General features: G+C 35.1%; 1 protein-coding gene across 5 annotated transcripts in view; it reads left to right on the forward strand.

Moving 5' to 3' along the window:
• DOCK4 (dedicator of cytokinesis 4) overlaps positions 1–21,800 on the forward strand; it is a 242,770-nt gene that overhangs the window by 206,493 nt on the left and 14,477 nt on the right. For all 5 annotated transcript variants that reach the window (XR_004357092.1, XM_032687917.1, XM_032687919.1 and 2 more), the window contains 12 exons: positions 376–436; positions 3,748–3,841; positions 7,580–7,728; positions 8,729–8,815; positions 10,513–10,617; positions 12,457–12,598; positions 13,208–13,374; positions 14,666–14,752; positions 16,427–16,603; positions 19,144–19,227; positions 20,955–21,074; positions 21,417–21,538. Coding sequence is in view for 4 of the 5 variants with exons in the window: in XM_032687917.1 (XP_032543808.1) it covers positions 376–436; positions 3,748–3,841; positions 7,580–7,728; positions 8,729–8,815; positions 10,513–10,617; positions 12,457–12,598; positions 13,208–13,374; positions 14,666–14,752; positions 16,427–16,603; positions 19,144–19,227; positions 20,955–21,074; positions 21,417–21,538 (1,395 nt within the window). In the remaining variant the exon portion in view is untranslated. The remainder of the gene's footprint in view (positions 1–375; positions 437–3,747; positions 3,842–7,579; positions 7,729–8,728; positions 8,816–10,512; positions 10,618–12,456; positions 12,599–13,207; positions 13,375–14,665; positions 14,753–16,426; positions 16,604–19,143; positions 19,228–20,954; positions 21,075–21,416; positions 21,539–21,800) is intronic.

A 21,800-nucleotide genomic window follows, 5' to 3' on the forward strand; every position in this document is an offset into this window, starting at 1 on the left:
CAGCAGTGCAGGACTGGGAGCAAGTGTCTGAGAGCAGGAAGGGGGCAGGACTGCCTCTTCTGGCAGCCATGCTGGCTTCTGCTGGCAGGACTTGAGCACAAGGTATGAAGAAACCAAATAATCTCCAGAAATCTCCTAGCAAATCAATGACAGAGCCAGAAAAAAACCTGACTTTCTTGAAAATTGAGGTATTCAATGTACTAGAAGAGGAGGCATGAAATCCCTTACCTACTTGGGTCAGCTGTTCACCTAAATGCCTTTGGGCAGCATAATTTCAGGCAGCTTGCCAAGTCAAAAGTGTCTGCTTTCTGAGGTGTGCTTCACTGTAAGAGGATAAGCATAATTCCTTTTGACTTTCATTACTTTCTGTTTTAGGGACTGCATGAAAATGGGAGAAGTGGATGGCAAAAAGATTGGCTGCACTGTTAGCCTTTTGGTTTGTATAATACTTTTTCCCTTTTTCATTTCAGCTGAGCATTTTCTAGTATACAGATACACCTTTGAATAGGAGGTACTTTGCTTTTTATTGCAATCTGAGTAGAATTTTACAGAATAATACTGTACTTAGGATCACTGTTTGTTTTTTTTCAGGGTGAAATTGATATGGGGGGGGGAGTTAATCTTCCTTGGCATTTTATAGCTGGATTCTGAGAGGTCTCTGATGCTGCTTTATTCAGTTTTAAGTCTCTTCCTACCGGATAAACTTCATCAAAGTTCTTTCCAAGTTTAATTGTTTTCTGAGTTCATAGAAGCAAACATGCCATTTGTCCTTCCCCAAACCCAACAAAACTTATATATTTCTTTTTTTCCCCAGTAACTGATGCAAGTCGATTCTTATAACATGTAATATGGGATACTTCTCAGTACTGCAGGCTAACTATTCTCTTCCCAGTAGAAGAGCCAGAAATGCTGCTCAAGACCTCCTCTTGTCATGCTATTATCATTACAACAAACCAAGAGTGCAAATTCATAGTATGAAAAAAGATGTCATTTTTGTTTACAGATCGCATTTTGATTCTAGGTAGCAGTTATACGTAAGAGAACAAAAAACTTCTTCAGTAGAAAAATAATGCTCTAAATAGGGACGATATTTACTATGAAGCCATAGAGAACCAGGCTTTCTGTGAAAATGTCTGGCATGTTCTGAATTCTGTAAAGCACCTGGATTATATTCATCCCTGAGGAGTTTTTAATCTATTATTAGCAAATCATCCAAGATTTGTACAAAAAGAAAATTAAAATATTTATAAACCCAAAACCACCATATAAAGTATTAATGGAATTGTCAATGACTCATACAGGCTAAGATGAATTTCATATCCTAATAATTTTTAAACAAATTTTTAGTACTAGTTGCACACCAGAGAAACAACAAATGCCAAATTTTGAAAAGAAATTTCAATTAAAGAAGTAGCACAAAAACTTTAAGACATTTGCTTGCCCAGTTAATGAATGAACTCATTGTCTTCTCTAGTTGTCATCTACTGTGACTGCTTTGAAGGTTTTCTGACTTCCAAAGATAAGAGGAATGGTTGGCATAAAAAGAGAATTTTTGTGTTGCTTTGCCATAGAGGTGTATGCTGTTCTTCCAGAAAATAGAATTGTCCAAGTTAACCAAGTTCTCAGTTTAACTGGAATTATGCCACATTATGAAATATGCAGGGAGGGGTATGTATCAGCAGCAATAATTTAGCTGAAAGGAAAAGGTAGGAACTTTTTTCCTACTCTCACCACCCTCTCTGTCATCTGCAGTGGATATCCCATTAGTAATGCTTCTTTGGAAAACCTGGTTTAGGAGTCTAATGGAGTCTGTCTAATGGAGTTAGTTCCTTATGCATAAGAATCACCTAAGTCCAATTTGAAAGCTGTCTGTCATCACAGAGCTGTACAAAAGCATTTTGGTAACTCACTGAGGACTTTTTCTGAGGCATCTCTGGTCCTCAGTGGGTTTGATATTCAATTGATATTTCAGGTTCTATTAATTTAAAATTATATCTTCTTTTTAGAAAGAGGATGTTTTCCTGTTATGATCTACACTGGCATATGGCATCATACCATTCAAGTAGAATATGTCCACCTGGCCTGTTTGAAATGTTGTTTTCAATCTGAAGTCTTTATTAATTAGGGAAGTCTACATTTTACATCATGTCCCTTTTTGAAGACTACTTCTGTTATATCTTTAAATAGTTTGTTGAAAAACCATAATATTTTTATTAGCATAATGTTTTTCCTGAGCTGTGACTGGGTTGTCTTCTTGCTGTGGTCTGCCTTACAGACAACTGGACATTGTTAGAACTGAGCTTCAGTTCTAAACCCAGTTGATTTATATAGTTAAGATTTGTGACAAGTGCTAGAGCCATTTGTTTTTGGGGGTAAGAGTCAAGAAGTCTAGTACGGCAGTTCAGTGCCATATTTTTTCTTAATCTTTATGCTTTATTTCTCACAGTTCTGTTCTGTCGATTTTTTTTTTCAGACAGGTAAATATGAACATACAAATAGATATTTTTTCATTTTTCTCTTCCAAAGAGAAGCATCTGTTCCTGATTTACACCTTGTGGGAGGAAAAGGGAAGTCTTTGGATTATAAAGGCAGATGGGAGCATGTCCTTACAGAGCTATTGATATGTAGTCATTTTCTCAAATCAGTTTAGAAAATACTTTCTTGATAAAGTTTTTATTTTTATGTTTTCATAGTGTTCCTCCCACCTTTTTCTTTGATAACTGAATTTAGGAAGCAGTGGCACAGAATAAGAATACTGAACATTAGGAGAAAAACTTGGAGTTCAAAATAGTGATTTAAATAATAGGAAAAAAATTGCTAATGGGTAGCAAGGACCAGTGCTTAGACTGTTCTATCCTATAAATTTTTATTAACCAGAGCATATTATCCTGAACACTGAGTATGGCTAGCAGGAGGACTCTAGCTACATGTCCATTGTGAGTGTGGCAGTACTTGTGAACAGTGCTATAGGGTTGTACTCCTCTCCCTGTAACTTTTTCATACTTTGCTTTAGGGCTTGCAAATAAATAATGAATGTTTTGAACCAAGAATTAAGATGTTGCAGTCCATATTTTATCCATGTAACAACACATAGCAGTTATATGTCCAGAAATCTTTAGCCACTTCTAGGCATTTTGTCCTGGATATCAATTTAGACTGCAACTTGATATATTTCAATGATTACAATGCAGCATCTATGTATCAGTTACCAGTTCCCAGCTTCAGTTAGTGCTGAAGAAATCACAGTTTTATTTCAGGGTTATGCTGTTACAATACTGAATAGTTCTTTGTAAAGCTACCAAAGTCCTTCTGGCATTTTCCTATACAGGAAGAAGAGTAGACATATCAGACAGTATATATTTTGTTAAAAAATTACTACAGAAGTCAGAGACTGTCAATATTTTATAATCAACATAGAGCTTTCAGCAAGATGTTAAATGGCCTAAGGGTGGATTACTATTCATAAAGAAAGAACTGTGAGATTTCAGTTGTATCAGGTTCTTCCTTTTATGTTCTATCAGAATTTTAAAAACATTCAGGAACATGTTGATTACTGAAAATTTATTATTTTATTTACTATTTCTTACTGTATTATGCATCATTACTGTGCAATGACTTTGTACATGTGAAACTTTCAAATCTATGCATGTATTTCTAGAACATTATGTTTGAAGTCTTTTATTTTGTAACCAATATCATAAATTTATAAACTACTACATTTCATTAAAAAATTCAATTCTATTTCAGAATTTTTACAAGACTGAACTGAACAAAGAAGAAATGTATATTCGCTATATTCATAAGCTCTATGACCTACATCTGAAAGCACAAAACTTCACAGGTAACTGAGTACAAACTAGAAAAAAATATTTAGGACCGGTCTGTGGTTTGCACTCTTTTGTAAACCTGTGAGCTGTATCCTCAGCACAGAACATACCGACCCAGGCAACAGCTGAGTTTCTTTGCCTAATTGATGTCCCTCAAAATTGCTTTTTTTCAGCCCCACAACTCTGCTATTTGCTGTGCCATGTTGAATGTAAATGACTCCTATTGATACACATTAGTAATAAATGTGTGAGACAGTCATTTTTCACCTAAAAGGAGTAAAGTTTAGAGGAAGTTTTTATGAGTTCATCTGGTTGTATCTGAGTCTATACACTTTTTTGTAATGCTGCTGGCTATCTGTTTGGTGTGGTGTTTCTACCCAGCTGTGTTTCAGAACCTAACTTTTAGGTTAAAAAAAAAAAAAAAGAAAAGAAAGGAAGATCCTTATCGCTTACTAGTGATGAAACAGAGACCCTAAACCCTGTAACAAGTATAGCACTTTCATGTTGTCTTTCTGAATCTTCACATACCACATTTGCAGTACTATTGTCCAGGATTTCTCAATGCTAAATTTGTGCCAGGGCTGGCCGTTATCTTTTAAATGAAGAAATAGGAAGATACTGTGCTTAACTGTTTATACAAGTTAAAGTGTGTTTCATTTGGGTAACTACATGCCATCAATAATTGCTGGAGAACAAAAAATCAATATCTTTTTAAATCACACAATCTTTGTTTGCCAGAATATTATACTGACCTTATAATACCTCCATCTTTTCCCCAGTGTTTGCAGTTGCAATTGCATATGTTCAGAATCTTTCTATATTTTTTTCCCTTCTTAAAAGCAGATTAGTTGGCTGGGGTCACTAGTAAACAGACTACAGGTACCTACTACTACGGCAAATTTCCTTGTACTTTTCTGCTATCCATAAGAGAGGTTATTCACTTGGAATTTCCACAATCCCTTTGCAGTTCATGGTTTTAAGTGTAGACTAGATAGCAGGATATATTAAGGAGAGATTTTAATTTCCTCATGTGACCTTGCAGTAGTGAGTCACAGGAGTTTTGATGATCAGGCAGTCTCTTTACCACAGCTGGCTTTTTTGCCAAACTATTCATTCCCTGATTTTACATAAGAGATCTTAGTAACTCTGAGAAATGTTGAGTTCTCTTTACACATTGGATATTAATATGTGTCCATTTTACTTGCGGCAGTGATAAGCAGTGATATGAACCAAATTTTTTTAATTGTTTTGCCATCCATTCTGATTTTAAACAGTATTTTGCTCAAAATTTATTTTCAGGAGCTTGTTGTGCTTCTTATTAACATGTGTTATTTTCACATTCTTTGTCATGGTAGATTTCACCACTTTGTTGTTTTTTGTTTTTTATTTTCTTTTCTGTGAGCCTTCAAGAAGAATTATATCACACCCATAGCATTGGGATAGAGATGGTCTTTCCAGTAGAAAACAGACTTATATAGTCCACTGCCTTCTCTTGTCAGTGACAACACTGTACATTGAACACACCTTTTGTAAGTCAGCTAATCTAAAGAATGTGGGATTAGGAAAAAAAGTTTTATACTTAAGTAGCATTCCTACTTGTTGCAGCATTAGTTTCCTAACTGCATAGTTTCTTTCTAGGGATGAAGCCATCTTGCCCTTAAAATTATTTTTCTCTCCTTTCTACAGTATGATTTACTGGACTGTTTCTAAAAATCCTCTGTTAAAAAAAAGTCCTTTTTAATACATACCATAACTTCAAGTCTTTCTTTACACAACACTCAGTTACAGCTATAAATATATCTCTTTTGAGGCTGAAGCACATAAATGCAGCGATTCCTCTTCTGCCCCCTCAGTTACCTGAGAACTGTAATGAGACTGTATCTGTCGACCTTAGAAATGACTAGTGTTTTGAATCCTTCCTGTATAAATTGAATTTTCCACATCAAGAGTCAACCCTATTTATCTCTCCTTACTGTTTTGGTGCAAGTCAATAGTTACAGACCTCTCCCTGAGGTACCAATATGTTATTTGTTATGCTGGCCATTGTCAGACATAGGATGTTGGGTAAAGGAGCCCTTCAGACTTTTCATCCAATATGGTCATTCTTATTTGAGAAGTCTTCTATATACATTTATTATAATTTTAAAAAAAAATATTGTTATGACAGACAAAATTCTGTTAAAATGAAGGACTTGGATGCCAAGTTTAAAAAGGAAGGCTCATAGTGAGCTATCTTGACATGTATTTATATTCTACTGTCTTTTATTTTCATATGATTTGAAATGGTTTGTTGTTACCAGCTTTATGGATTTTTAAAATTGGTTTATAAATGTGCTGCATGTTTTAAGTACAAAACTGTAGATTGAAACTATGACAAAGGTTGTTACCAGTCAAGCAGCCTGAAAGCTGTGTGATGCCAGAATTAAGATTGTCTGTGCGACTTGAGGAGGTCTCCCTTGCACATATATATATCACAACATTGTTTTGCAACACTGGGATTCAAAGCACACTCTCCCACAAATATCGGCCACAGTGATGTTTTTCCATCCACAGATTCTTAGTTGGATGTGTAAGAGGAACACTACTGTTAAAAAAACACTGTGGAGTTTGGCTTAAGTCACCTGTGTTATGGGAGCTCATATGGGAGAGGTAGAAGTAGGACATGGTTGTCTGGAGAAAACTTACCTTAGCACAAAAAGTACTTTAATATTTTATAGTTATTTTTTGCCTTATGTACAACCTATAAAACCTGCAATAAAATAAGTCCAGTAGGGAACTTCTTCCTCCGGTGCAGTACATCTCCAGAACGTGGCCAATCTTTGTACTGACTCACTCATGCAAAGTGGTCCTGTGAGTAGAAACATAAACTGTGAACAGTAGCTTGGAAATCAATACATATGCTCAGTTAGTCAAATTGAATTGTCATAGCCAGTAGTAATTCCAATGGTTTGTAATTGGCCAAAATCTGAGTTTCCAATAGAAAGATTTGTTTAGTATTATTTTAGTGTACTGTTTCTGAGGAATTCTTGAAATCAAAGTAAAAATAATAATAATTTTGTTATTCCCAGATGTCTACCAAGCATGATCTAAATATTACTACAAAGCTCTCTGACCAGAAAGCAACAACAGGTTTGATTCCTGCCAAACCAAAAAAAGAAATAAAATTTTAAAAATTAGAAAGAGAAAAATATTGCATGTACACTTCTAAATTGCTTCTTATGGCCAACTGTTAAGGCTCAGCTATAAGGGATTTATTTCTCTATGGAAAGAATGAATTCTATTAAGCACACATCTGCCTTCCTATTTCCCTCACAGCCCTGATCTCTTCTGGACTGTGTCCACATTCCTGCCTGTATTCTTTCCTACTTTCTCTGCTGATGTTTCTCATCCTCCAGTCTTTTTTCCCTTGTTCAGATAGCAGAGTCATTGAGAGTTTCTCCTTAAAAGTAGGGAAGACTGGGGCTAAGCAGGAAATGGTTACTTAATTTCTCTGTCCCCTCTGTTTTGTCAGAATCCAGAAAAACTGTCCCAGTGACTCCAAATAGTGTGTGACAGTTTTAAGCTGAATTTATTATAGCTGTAGATAGTAACTCTGTCCAAAACCAGCACTACCATCTGCCCTATATTTGAAATAAATCAATAACCTCTTAAAAAGGTGCATCTCAAGAAGAGCATTCACATCTCTGTGTACTTTATCTGTCTGCTTTATTTGTTTGGTGTTCATAAGTGCCATGCCATGATTTGTCTTGTAGAGGCTGCCTACACACTCCTGCTGTATGACGAGCTGCTGGAGTGGTCTGACCGACCGCTGAGAGAATTTCTCAACTACCCCATGCAAACAGAGTGGCAACGTAAGGAGTGTCTCCATCTGACCATCATTCAAAACTTTGATAGGGGAAAGGTAAAATAGTCCTGTTTTATTGAGTGCATCTGGGAAGGGTAGTTTACTCATTTTAGGCTATTTGTTCCAGGGTGACAGCCTTGTCTCATATTGAGGGAAAGTGTTTGTCGTTGCCTGATTAAGCAGTCAGTTAGCGACGCAGTAGGTTTCTTCTAATCCAGCGTTTTTATCCTAGAAATCCCACACTTACACGTGAGAATAATTTGCACCTGTGTAGCAGTTTGCCTTGTAACTGTCAAAGCACTTTATAAAAGATGGTATAATTTATCCTCTTTTAAAGGTGGTGAAAATGACCCCTATAAACCTAATGAAATTCACTTAGTGACCAAGTGTGGATTACAAAGACTATGTTTACACCTTCAATATCATGTTGTATCTTTTAGAAAATAGTAACAAATGTGTTTGGGGGATCACAGTTCATTGCCATCACTGAGAATGCTTATTCTGAATTAAGCAAGAGTAATTATTCTGTAGTCTAAAATTTTACATACACTGAGTGTTCTGAATTGTCTTGCTGATAAACAATTTTGTATAGCTACTGTAAAATCTATGTAAGCCTAGTAAATGTAATAAGACACTGATTATCAGGTTTTTCAAACAATTCTGTAATGAAGTTACAGAGTTTAACTTACATGGTTAAAATATTTTCCAATCTACAAAAATTAAGGAAGATATGTTAAGAATACAATTTTAGAATGTAAAAATCATACTATGTTGAATCCATCTCATGTCATATTGAAAGAGATGTCCATTACTCTTGCAATGAGTTATATTTTGTGCATAGTCCAATAAAAATAATTTATTAAGTTCTAAATATATTTTTAATCCTTCAGAGAATTCATCATTATTACTCAGCAGTTGTCATTATGTCTAGTGGACAGGTTGTTCAAATATTTTCAGTTATGGGAAGTATGACAGTATAGATGGAACAGACCACTGTTAAATCACAAATTGTCACACAGTTGCTTTGAATTACTGAATATCTTTTACTTGCTTGCAGTGTTGGGAAAATGGCATTATCTTATGCAGGAAAATTGCAGAACAGTATGAGAGCTACTATGACTACAGAAACCTCAGCAAGATGAGGGTAATGTACCTAAATACTTTTCATTAAACAGGAATCCAAAAGCTTTTTAGTTTCGATTATAAAATATTATTTAGAAAATTAAATTTGCCACAGAATGGTTCTTAAGTTTGGTTTGCCAATCTTATTTTTTACCTTGGGGTTTTTTTTCTACAATAGAGATTATAAAAAAGGAGTGTTAGATTTTTGAAGGAAAGTGGGAAAATCATAGCTTCATAGAATGTTTTTTGTTGGAAGGGACCTTAAAGATCATCTAATTCCAACCCATCTACTGTGGGCAGGGACATCTTCCACCACACCAAGTTTATTTGTTTTATTATAAAATCAATGTTCTTGCAATGTTTTTACCTGTACAGCATCCTTTTCATGTGCATGCTTATGCAGAAAAATTATATTACAAATTCTCTTCTTGATTTCCTACAGTTTATCCAGGGAATCTGGTCTATGCAGTCCTTCACTAATAGCAGCAGCATATCTTTGCATCAAACAGCTTGCCACAAACAATGTACACCTTTGCAATTTTTTTAATTTACTGCTTAAAGATATGGTCTGTTTAATAATATATAGCAAAAAATAATCTTTCCTGGCACAGTCTTCCTGTTGTCTCTTTCATTTTTCTTAGTACTCTAAGCATTGTTTCTCATTCTTTCAGATACTATATTTTAAAGATTATTCACTCTTCCATTTCCTTATCTGCTTCTGATAGATTCAATTTTGTATTGCATCCTCCCTTTTAAATCTTCTGTACATATAGGATGCTTGCTGTTATGACTGACTCATGCCCCTTTAATCCAGAGCTGCTTAACAACATTATGCAAAATTCTCAACACGGTGCTGCTATACGGCAGCACTCTCTGTGATCTGCTTATTCCATATGTATTTAGATATGCCACTGGCAGAATTCTGTAAGCAAAAGCAAAGTGACTATCATCATGTGAATAAAATTATTAGCTTATCCATGTTCAATTAATTGTATTTAATGTGTTTTATGTTTGAAATATCCTTCTACTATATCTATGCCACCTACATTAATCGAAAAATGGAGGGGTGGGGACTTCCCATAGCAATATAATTAGGCAGCTGTTGATATCATATGCATATTAAGTAACTGATTGCATTACCTAAAATAGGGCTAATACTGTGGCGTGTTTTTTCACAGTTTTAAACACTTTGCTGGAAATACCATCAAAAGAAGGGGACTGACATTAAGATCTCTTTGTGTCAGTGTTTTGAGTGAAATAAAGCAGGATGTATTGATCAAAAATTATGTTAATTGCTATTGTGAGATTTTAAAGGAACTCAGATTTGTTGCTTAAATCATTTGAATGATTTGGACACAACTGTCTTGAATATGGAAATTGGACTTCACTGATTAAACTGACCACATTACTGCCATGTGTTTGGATGATTAGCGGATTACTGGGTCATATGTTTCAAACTATCTTTCTATTTTACCCCTTTAATATAGGTGCTTCATATTTAAAAGGATTTTTTTTTTTAATTCTTAGAAACTTTCAGGTCATTAAAGAGGTATAATTACCTAGTCTGATGCATTCAGAGACTTCGAGATGTCCTTGTCGCTCAGAGGTACACTGCAATTCTGGTACTTCAGAGCTGAAAGACACTCCCTTTTGTGATAGCTTATGATAAAAAAATGTTTTCAAAAAAGACTAATTGCGTTTGTTATCAATCTCACACAGATGATGGAAGCATCTTTATATGATAAAATTATGGATCAACAGCGTTTGGAGCCAGAATTTTTCAGAGTTGGATTCTATGGGAAAAAGTTCCCATTCTTCTTGAGAGTAAGTGAATTGAAAATAAACAGAATGGAGTCATTGTGGAAGGCAGATTATGTCATTCATAATCACTTTCTTTATGTGAAAATTTGTTCATACCATATACAAGTTCTTATCCTGTGAGAAATTCTTTACCCTCATTTTTCAGTGTTAAGAAAAAGTCCTTACTAATGGAAAGATCAATGGTAGCCTTCTAGAGTCCCCCATAAACTTAATATTCATGTTTATGTTGGAAACCATGCACCTATACTGTTCCACAGACCAATGTCATCTTTTCGTGGTAGTTTGTTCCCTTTATCCTGTTCTGTTTCTGCTGGTTGGTGCTCAGAAAAAGGCTGTCAGAAGAAGTGTCCCCAGTAATTTGGCATTTAAGTAATTACATTCCCAAGTTCTTTTTTTTTTTAATTACTTGGAAGTTCCACATGCTGAGTTTCATTGATTATCAATGTATTAAAACTGACAAGAGACATAAAGTTATTACTCTTGTTCATTAATCTGGGATTCTGAAGTTACTGAAATGCCCTTGAAAATGTAAGTCGTGTTTACACTGTTCCCCTCTTCCACAGTCTGCAGTGGTTTAGCTGCATTGACTGTCACCTTGGGAAGAGAACAGAATCCCTCTTATTCATGGAGCAGATGCAATCATAATCTAACCTTCTCTTCCTGTGGTTATTGAAATAAGTGATGAAGGAACCTCCTCTGTGTGTGGAGGGCTAAAAAGCCTGATTTATCTTGGCCTTAGTGATGGGGAAAATTATGATTTCTAAATGGTAAATATAGAATGGAACTCTCTCCTTTAAAAGCAATTCACAAAAAGAGCCTAATAGGAATATAGTTCTTGATATTACCTAGTGGTCATCTTAATATAAATTCTGTTATATTTGAATTTGAAGATGTTAATTAGAAAGAATTTAATATTTAGATTGCTAATTGGCTACTGATGGAATAAAAGTACTGGAAGAAGTTAACTTGCACAACAGTGCAGTGCTTTCAGACCTTGGGTCTTCCACTGCTTATGCATCTTCTTATGCATTTTTCAAGTTAAATGTGCACAGCACAGATTTTTGCTTGCAACACGAACAAGGATAAACTTAATACATTTGATTTAATTTTTTTTTTTATGGCAAAGCAGTTTGTACGTCTAGCTGTGTTTGCTGTAGATGGAATAAAGAATAAACTTCATAATAAAGATTTCACATTTTAATTTTAGTTGAACAATAATACTGTTACAGTTGTTTTCTTGTAGCAATTCCCATGGAAGTTCCTAGAATTCAATGCCAAGAGTATTCTTTTACTTCATATTGCAAAAACTGGGTCATTTTAATTTGCCAGGCTGATAATTGATAAACATTTAGAGCATAAGGCAAACTGAATGCCTTCTACCAGTTTTCTTATGCAATGTTTTTCTTCAGGACTGTGTAACATCAGAGCAAATTTTTTTAGTTCCTCATGGAATGGACTTCCAACCCATTTCAATGTCTTCACTGTTTGTTGGGTTATATTTCTGTTACATATTTTATATAGTCTGATATGTCATTTTAGTTACATACTTTGTTTCACTAAGAACAATTTCTCCCTCCAGTTTTTTATTAAACTTTAAAGTATAGTTATTCCATTTTTCGGGACTTTTGAATAAAACATACCTTATATGATAAAATTTCCTTCTTCTAAGTAATCTGTTATTTCTAGATTCCTTATTTTCATTCTTGCCTTTTTTTTTCTTATTTTTCCCTTCTTAAAATGATGCAAAAGTTGCCTGGAAAGTCTGTATTTAAGAGCGTGTGTTTGAATCTAAATTATTTTCATGTAACTTGCTCTTCATTTCTGTTTTCTTATTCTGCTCAGAATAAGGAATTTGTTTGCCGAGGACATGACTATGAAAGGCTGGAGGCCTTCCAGCAGCGCATGTTGAATGAGTTCCCACATGCCATTGCTATGCAACACGCTAATCAGCCAGATGAGACCATCTTTCAGGCAGAAGCACAGTGTATCCACATAATCACAAAGCCATACTCTGCAGTTAAATCTTTCATGCTTTTAAAAAATGTAGGGACACCTATAGCCAATTTCAGATCACAAATGTGCCTTCTCTGAAATAAATGGTAGGTGACAATTACCCTGAATTTTGTCCCCATCACTCTATTATGTTTGGAATTTTTTTTTCTATCTGTTGATTTTATTTAAAAATTCCTTGATAGATTGTTGACATTCTTTCTTTAGTTAAAAATACTTGTAGAACTATCACTGCTGTGATAATGGCATATCAGTTCAAGTTACAGTAATTTAACTTCTTACAGTACATTATGTTAGCATGGCATGACATACTGTGTGTAAGAATATATTTAATTAAATCCCTTTACTCCATGTACTATTCCATGTAAGTAGTTCTATTTCAAAAATAAAGATGAAATTTTCAACAAAACAGTACAAAGAAATCCCAAACAATCAAAAGATCTCTCCTGTTCCTTTCCCAAACCATTAGTAGTCTAGAAGCATTTCACGATACAGTTTTTAAAAAGTTTTCTGTAGTGCTTCAGAAGTCAATATGCTTTGCTAATTTGAATGAAGTGGGATAGCCTTAACTCTTTACATATAGATCTGCAGATTTATGCAGTGACGCCAATTCCAGAAAACCAAGAGGTCTTGCAGAGAGATGGCATTCCTGATAACATCAAGAGCTTTTACAAAGTAAATCACATCTGGCGATTCCGATATGACAGGCCATTTCACAAAGGGACCAAGGACAAGGAAAATGAATTCAAGGTAAAGTATCATGCCCTTTCCTGAGCTACTGGACCTATGGATTTATTTACAACATCAGCAACAGCTGTGTTATTGAAACATCATCTCCTAGTTGTGTTACTCAACTGAGTGTGGAATAACAAATTCTCTAGAGGAGATATATCTCAGGATTGACTATTTCACTTCTTATTTTGAATAAAATAATATGAAAAATATATAGGAGATGCAAACTTCTCATTGTATATGTGAATAGGGGTGAAAAACTTACCCATTTGGTTTTTTGCATCCGTGATATATAGAAGGCAGAACTGGAGAGAGCAGAGTAGCCTCCAGAAGAGTTTCTGAGGCAGATGTGAAAACATTGTTAAGTGAGTAATCTGGGGTATGGATAGGATTGCCTGAAGTTATCTCTCCCTAGAGCAAGGGAGAGACAGTTTTGACTAAACTGAGGCATAATGTTCTGTTCCTGTAATATCAAGATGAAAAGCTACCTCTGAACTTAGAGATTGTCTCAGGTAAAACCCGTAGTTCCTTCCCTAATGTGTAAATTCCTTCTGATCCTCCTAATAAGAATGTCACCCTGAAAATTCATCTTTTGGTGTAATTTTAGTTCTGACCCACTAGAAACACATCCTGATGCAGAATATATTCTGGTATTCAGACAGACAAAAAGAGTTATCCTGTAATAGTTTTGTTATAAAGTTATAGGAAAGAACTGTAAGGGTAATAAATTAGCTAAATGGAGTCACTGTTGCTTTCTAATTTAAGTTTAGCTTTGTTTTAAATCTACAGCTTTTTGTGTAAGCACTATCCTATGCTTTCATTTGTCATTTTACAAACCACTTGCATAAAGTGTTTACCAGTAGTACACTTGAGTATACCATCAGCCATGCATTGTGGAATCTCAGATAGAACTTCATAGAGGAGAGCTGGTCACGCTCTGTGATCTATAAGTTGTTCTGCTTCTCAACTCTTGCTCTTCTCAGATGTTACTTTGGAAAGGAAATATTAAAGTGTTAATTCAGTTGTGAGTGACTTTTGGACATTTGGGAACAACATATAGTATAGATTAATACCATGCCTAAGAGTAAAGAATCAGCAGAAATTACTTCTTAGTAATAGGAGCTAGAAAGTAATAAGAAAAGTGAATGTCATCAGCTTATGGGATAGACATTTCTGTAGGAACTTGGATGTTAGTACTTTTTTTTAATGTGTACTATTACTTAAGTGAAAGTATTCATAAGGAAGCCTGGGAATAATTAAGGGAAATATAGGGGTAAAGCAGGGAAATAAATTTTTTTGTATATTGTAGAGTCTATGGGTAGAGAGAACCACACTGATCTTGGTGCAGAGTTTACCTGGAATATCTCGTTGGTTTGAAGTGGAAAAACGTGAAGTGGTGAGTATGAGATTTTATCAATACATTTTGTGGATTTGTTTACTTCCTTAGTCAGATGTGGACTGATTTTATTTGATGAACTACTTTATGATTTGTTACTGTGTAATTTCTTTGTGCAAGGTCTCAAGCTGGCTACAACAAAATTATTTACGAAGTATTTTGAGTTTTCTGATTTCTCTTGTCTTGAAAAGTATTATTAAGAACCACCCTTATGATTCATTTAAACAGTTGAGGAAAAAAGAAGTTGAGAAAAATAATGGGCACACAAAGGAAACACATTGTCGGCAAATTACTTTCTTAAAACTCAGAATGATATAACATTTAATACTTAGAATATCTATAGCTTAATGTATCTTTTAGTATATTTGATAAGGAAACATTTTCCAAGTTCCTGTACTTTAATAAATGCCATGAGCTGCTCAGCAGAACCTGTAGGAATAGGGTCTAATGTAGCAATCTGTTACTGACACATTGTAATTACTTCTCCTTTCTTGTTGTTATATTTCTTGGAAAATCCTTAAGTACATTCCAATTGTATTCAGAGGAGGGCTTCTCCTATAAAGACTTCCAAATAACTGGTCAGTTGTTGAGGCCAGGAGTACAACACCTATAATTATTTTCCTTCTTGTCAAAGCCAATTTTACAATAATCCCTTTAAATATATGGATACCATAGTACAAGTGATTTTCTCTAAAACTCAGTTGTATTTTTCTTTCATAAGAGCAACAAAATGTCATTTGTTCACCATCCTGATATTCTCCTGTAGAAAACCAAAAATGGAGTTTAGACTAATCAAAAAATTGTGTGTGACATGAGAAATTTTGTTAGTTGACTCCTGCTGAGTCCTTACTAGGTTAATCTGAAGACCCTCAGTTTATTGTCATGTTACCATTATAGTCACCATTTCCAAAAGCTAACTGTAATAATTTTTCCTGGGCATGTACGAGATTATGACTCAGATTTGTGCTTGTATGTTTGGGTAAGTTAGAGCAGCTGCAGGCCTGTACTCTTCTCATTGCTTTGCTTTTTGTTTCTGCTGCAGTTCGTGCTACCTGTTAGAAAAGCTTTTGTTTCTGCTGCAGTTCATGCTACCTGTGAGAAAAGCTTCCTCTCCCTCGAGAGACATGGGGCACATCCTGCTCAAGGGCTGCCCCTGACTGTAACTTGATCATCATCTCAGCTTAAAGCTTACATTCAAATTCCTTATTCATAATGTCTAGTTTTTTACTTCATTTTGGGTGGGGAAAGTAGGTCACCAATACTTAAACTCTGCTCTGTGCCCTTAATCTGGTGAAGCTCCCTGATCTCAAGCCCCGTTTAGGTAAAGTTACCAAGGACAGTTTAACCCTGAACTCCAGGAGTTCCACCACTGGCTGAAAGTAGGTGAATGTTTTGTAGAAAAGGGCTGACTCATCTCTCAAGGTCAGATAATGAATCTACAAGAGAGGGACAGTTGTTTGTTTTGGTCATTGATTTTGTGATAAAATCAAATCTCTCTGTGCACAGAGCGTATACTCATGGAGTGTAACCCAGGTGAGAAAAATATTCTGTCCTAGTACTCTAGAACATAGAATAACATTGTTTTCTTTTAAGAAATCAAAAATTAACCATAATATTATTTCATCTTTCAACTGAAGATTAAGTTGTTTGCAGTGTTGCTCACTGTCCTTTCAGGTGGAAATGAGTCCCCTTGAGAATGCTATTGAAGTCTTAGAAAATAAGAACCAGCAGCTGAGAACACTGATTAGTCAGTGTCAAACGCGACAGATGCAGAACATTAACCCCCTCACAATGTGTCTAAATGGGGTCATTGATGCAGCAGTTAATGGTGGAGTTGCTAGATACCAAGAGGTAAGCAATTTATTTTCTGTTTATTAAAAATCTAGTTTCTTTCCTTGTACAGATGCAGCTCCTCTGTATGAAGTAAGGACAGAAAGTACTATATGAATAATAGTTATAATTATACCTATATTGCAATTTTGGGTTAAGGATGTATAGTTTATTGAAACAACTGTTTTGCTGCAGATAGCACCATAAACTTATTCCAGCAATTAATCAATTCTTACCTTACATTCTTCAGTGATTTGTGTAGAGATTTTCAATTAAATAGTTAATTGTAAGTACATTATTATAGTATATTGCCTGTGCTAGGTCAGGAGCTACTTCTGGCCAACCAGCAAATTTACTTTGTTGTGCTGACATTCTCATTTTTATATACGTATATATATATATATAAAAAATCCTCAACGATAAATTTATTAACTTGAAGAATCGTAATTTTCTAGATCTTTCTTGTTTCTCTTTTCCAAGTTTTAAGGAAAGCTATTTTCTGTGGGGGAAGAAAAATCTAGAAAAAAATTACATATAATTAAGAAATGTCTAACACTGGATTTGTTCTCAAAAGTTGTTGGTCATTTTTATCATTTCTGAATAACCTTAGGAGAACTGTAAGTGTTTGGGATGCTGTATTTGCACAAAGTTCTGTGGAATTTTGAAACCACAGTAAAAAGAAAGGATTTTTTTTTTCAGCCCAACTTGATCTTCCTCTTTCTCCATAGTCTGATGAAATAGTTAAGTCTGCTTGTTGTTCCTTTGAAGATGTCATGTTAAATAACATTCTGTCCATTTGTCTCAAAGGCTGCAAGATTCGCTGTTCACTCAAAGGTGTTAAATTTGATAAAACTGCATCTAAATTAAACTACAGGAAATTGAATCTGGTATAGTGTTAGAATCTGTCATCAAAACTGCAGTGTTATGAAAATTGTGCGACTAAAGAAAAGCAGTAACATGTTTGATGTTTCCCAACTGCCTTTAAACAACAAAACTGTTTAACATAGTAAAGCACCATGAAGGGAGTCCCTGGAGAAATACAGTCATGTCAGAACTATGTCTGGTTTGAATTAACAGTGTCAGAGCTAGCTCAGTGTCTCTGCATAGCTCTCCATTTTTCACAAACATGCTGCTTGTTCCTTTCTTATTGCTGTTGTTAGCTGCAATTCTTGATCCCCTAGACAGTTTTTATGTCTCAATTCCCTTCTGCCCTCTGCCTCTCACTATATATTTAAAATAGAACTTTTCAGCAATTTGTGTTTTAAACATCAAAAATGCTAGCAATAATTGTGAGGCTTTTTTTTTTTCCATTTCACGCTCATTCTTCTCTTTGCATGTCCCTTTTTCAGTCTTTTTATGTTTTCCTGTTGTTTTACCAGTTCTTATCTTCTACGGTGCCTGTTATCCTCTCCTCTGTAAATTCTTTTCCCTTCCTATCTGTTTGATTTTGCTTTCTTGTCACAGCATGAAATTTTGGAACTGAATCAGAGGAAGGCATATATTTATCTCCACTTTTTACTGCTCCCCATATTTACAAATGCTTCTGCATAGCAAAGATTTTAAGAGCTAAAGTTGGATGGAGAACCTAGTAAGAAGTCTATGAGGGAAATGCTAAGACAGGTGCAAAAGGAAAACATAGCCCAGAGCAGCCACTGTTATCCTCTCAACTCTATGGATAGAAAGCCACGTGTATGTATGTACAGATATATTTAGAGACACTTTTTGTGACAAACAGATTTTTAAAAGCTTTAGAAATCTTTCAAATGAGCTGCTGGGCATTTTATTTACAGAATAATGTCAAGAATTGTGAACTTAATATAATGTCCCTGCAGGGTAGAATAGTCATTATGTTAAGAAAGATGCAATCATGAACAAACAAGGGGAGTGCTATGACCAGACCATTGCTGTTGGGTGAAATGACTTTGGGGTGTTATAGGTGGTGCAATTTGAGCACTGGAAATGAACTGGAAAGTCACGTAAGCTCATGAACATATCTGGATGTTGGTCAGATGCTCCTGAAGGGAGAAGTATATCTTTTTGACATCAACGCCACTGTGAGTTCTTTAGAACATTATTTATATTAAGAGTGAATAAGAAGATAATGTCACAGCTCCAATATATATAATAGCGTACAATTCCACACTGTTGTTGTCTTTAGATTTAAGAACAAGGAAGCTCACAGTATGAAAAGAGAGGAAAATCAAACTCTTGTAATTATTTGAAACTTCTGTGTCACAATTATTGGGTAAGAGATATTTGGTTCAGGTAACCTGTATTTGGCTTCAACTCTGATTTGCAGGTCTCAAAATTTGCTTCAGAATCTGTCCTGGATACTAAACAACTTATGAATGCCACTCAAGAGAGGCCACATTTTTTTTACCTATAATCTCCACCAATTAATATGGGATTAATTATTTAACATGTATTATCCATTACTGCAGTAGAAAGGAACTCTGAAAATATTTGAAAATATCTAGAAACTTGCTTTAAAAAAGAACCCAAACCCAAAAGAGTTATGTTTTTACTCACTTTGTGTTACTTTGTGATTTTATTCTGCTTAGGCATTCTTCATCAAAGAATACATCTTGAACCATCCAGAGGATGGAGAGAAGATCACACGCTTGAGAGAGCTGATGCTCGAGCAGGTACAGCGGGGAAAGGACTGACTAGGTGGCCTGCTCAGCTGTTTTAAGTAGACAGTAACTTTCTATACAAGCAGGTTTCTGGGTCATGTTAATATTTTTTCTCTAGTCCTTTCCATCATCACCTTAATCACTTCAAACTATTCTAAATTAAAGATTGAATGAGAGGCCTGTTCTGTCATGCTCATACACAAATATTTGCACAACATATTTTATCACTACTACAGAATAAACATTATTTCATTGAAACATTTGATGGCTTCAGCAAATATTTCTTTGACATGTTTTACCAATATTACAGAACAAATATTTTCACTGCGAGGTTTTCCATAAGAGAAAAAAGCATGAAAAATCTTATTGCAATGAAAGATATCTAACTGTAATTGGCAAAGTAGGTAGGCAGTAAAATAAATGGCAAGTGATTAAATTAAACAGAGAAGTATTCTATGCATAATATGATTTTTGCATTATTTCTTCATTCATTTGTAAGACAATGACCTACTAGCCTCAATTTGAATGTCTCCATTTGAAAATGCTGAAGTATTTTTTTTTAATCAAAGATCTTACGAAGTATTTCAGCTTTTTAAACTCACAGGTACCTATCTTTGTTCTATGTAGCATGCTGAAATTTCGAATTTTATTCCCAGTTTAGGATAAAAAGGTCAGAGTATTGGAATTTGGCAAGATGGGAATTCCACTTTTCGTCAGCATTGTGGTATCTTTTTGGTCAGATCAGCTGAATGACAGATCCTCGGACAGTATAAGTCAGAATAGATTCACTGAGCTCACTTTACTTTCATTTAGATAATCTTTGGTAATTTACATTGCAATTTTTGATTTTCAAGCTATAGTTAATCTCACTAGCCTTTACAATGTAAAACTGGAGTTAATAACTTCCTGTAACAAAAATGTGAATTCCAAGCAATAGCAGTTAAAGCCTGTCTGGCACCCACAGATGATTTAATGTGGAGCGTTCAGAAGTGCCGGGATGGCTGCACATGTGGATGGATGTGCTGCAGTCCTGACCTTGGGTCAGTGATTCTGTGCAGCTGCATGCCCATTCACAGGCTGCCTGAAAATGTCAGCTAGTAGCTCTCATCCAAAGATATTACAACATACCGTAGCTATTTTGTTTTTGAGTTTATCTGATTCCTCATGTAACCAATTCAATATTTTGAATGCCTGTGGCCAAATCTGAGCAAGATTAGAGTTTCAGTAATGTTATTCTGAAGCCTGTCATGCCTTGTGTCAAGAATATACATAAAGCCACCTTTAACAGAGGTCTCTGGGGAGTTGGAATAGGAGAGGGGACCATGGACTTCCTTGCAAATGTATTATAGGTATTACATCTCTGGTAGATGTGGCTATTGCTGTTGTTTCATGCTTTTTACAACTGTTCTTGTAGAAAATATAAGGTTTAATGCTGCTCCTTTGTAAAGCTGCTATTTAGCCAGGTTTTTCACTATATTATCCATAGTGATTTTTATATTAGAGTTGAATTTGCATAGGTTAAACTTTTGGGAAAGTTGAATAGTAAATGGGAAGAAGCATAAATCCTCTTGTGTATTACTGCTTTTGGTCCTAGGCCTTTTTTGATTACAGGTCTTTCGGGGATTTAGATTGATGCTCTTAAGGCAATGTGCATTTTGTTAGATTTTTTTTATTAGTATCCTAGTTGATGATGAAAGCTTAAAGAAAATGCATCAAAAAATATTTTTCCCTCACTGCAGGCCCAGATTCTAGAGTTTGGCTTGGCAGTGCACGAGAAGGTGGTGCCACAGGACATGAGGCCGCTACACAAAAAGCTGGTGGATCAGTTCTTTGTAATGAAGTCAAGCTTGGGAATACAGGTACATGAACAGTTGCATGGATAGACCGGGAGACCATTCAGGTGTACTAAGGATCGTTTCATTTTCCCAAGCAACAAACAGTGACATCTTTTGGTTCGTTGTCCACATTACAGCTTGTAGCCTTGCAGAATCACAAGGTGAAGAGAAACATAAACTTTCCATAATGTGCAGAGAAAAGTTTTCACATTTTACTATCAGCAGTGAAAGTTAAAATATTTTTCATACTAATGATGAAGCTGATCCAAAATGCAGATATAACTATTGAAATTACTCTCTGTATCTTACAAAATGCTTAATGGTATTATGTTCATTTGAATTAATCTTCTTTTAATAACTTGCCAGGAATTTTCTTCCTGTGTACAAGCTAGTCCTGTTCATTTCCCAAATGGAAGTCCTCGTGTATGCCGGAATTCCATGCCTGTTTCTATGAGCCCTGATGCTGCCAGGGTAATACCACGACGCAGGCAAGTTTAAAATACTAGTAACTGACATATTTTTGTTACTCATGGAAGATGACCCATAAAATACTTGTATTATGTGCATGCTTTCTTGTATAGTCTGCCTGAAGTATCTCCAGCCATGAATAGCTGGTACATATATTGTCTCTCTGTCTCTCTCTCTCCTCCCACCCCAACCCCCAAATAACTAAAGATTAATAAACATGTGCTGTTTGTGCTGTTTTCCCATGAGAAGTTATGATTGACAGTTAGAGTTAACAATTTTTTA

Source organism: Chiroxiphia lanceolata, chromosome 5 (genome assembly GCF_009829145.1).
Source record: "Chiroxiphia lanceolata isolate bChiLan1 chromosome 5, bChiLan1.pri, whole genome shotgun sequence".
Classification (NCBI taxonomy): Eukaryota; Metazoa; Chordata; class Aves; order Passeriformes; family Pipridae; genus Chiroxiphia; species Chiroxiphia lanceolata.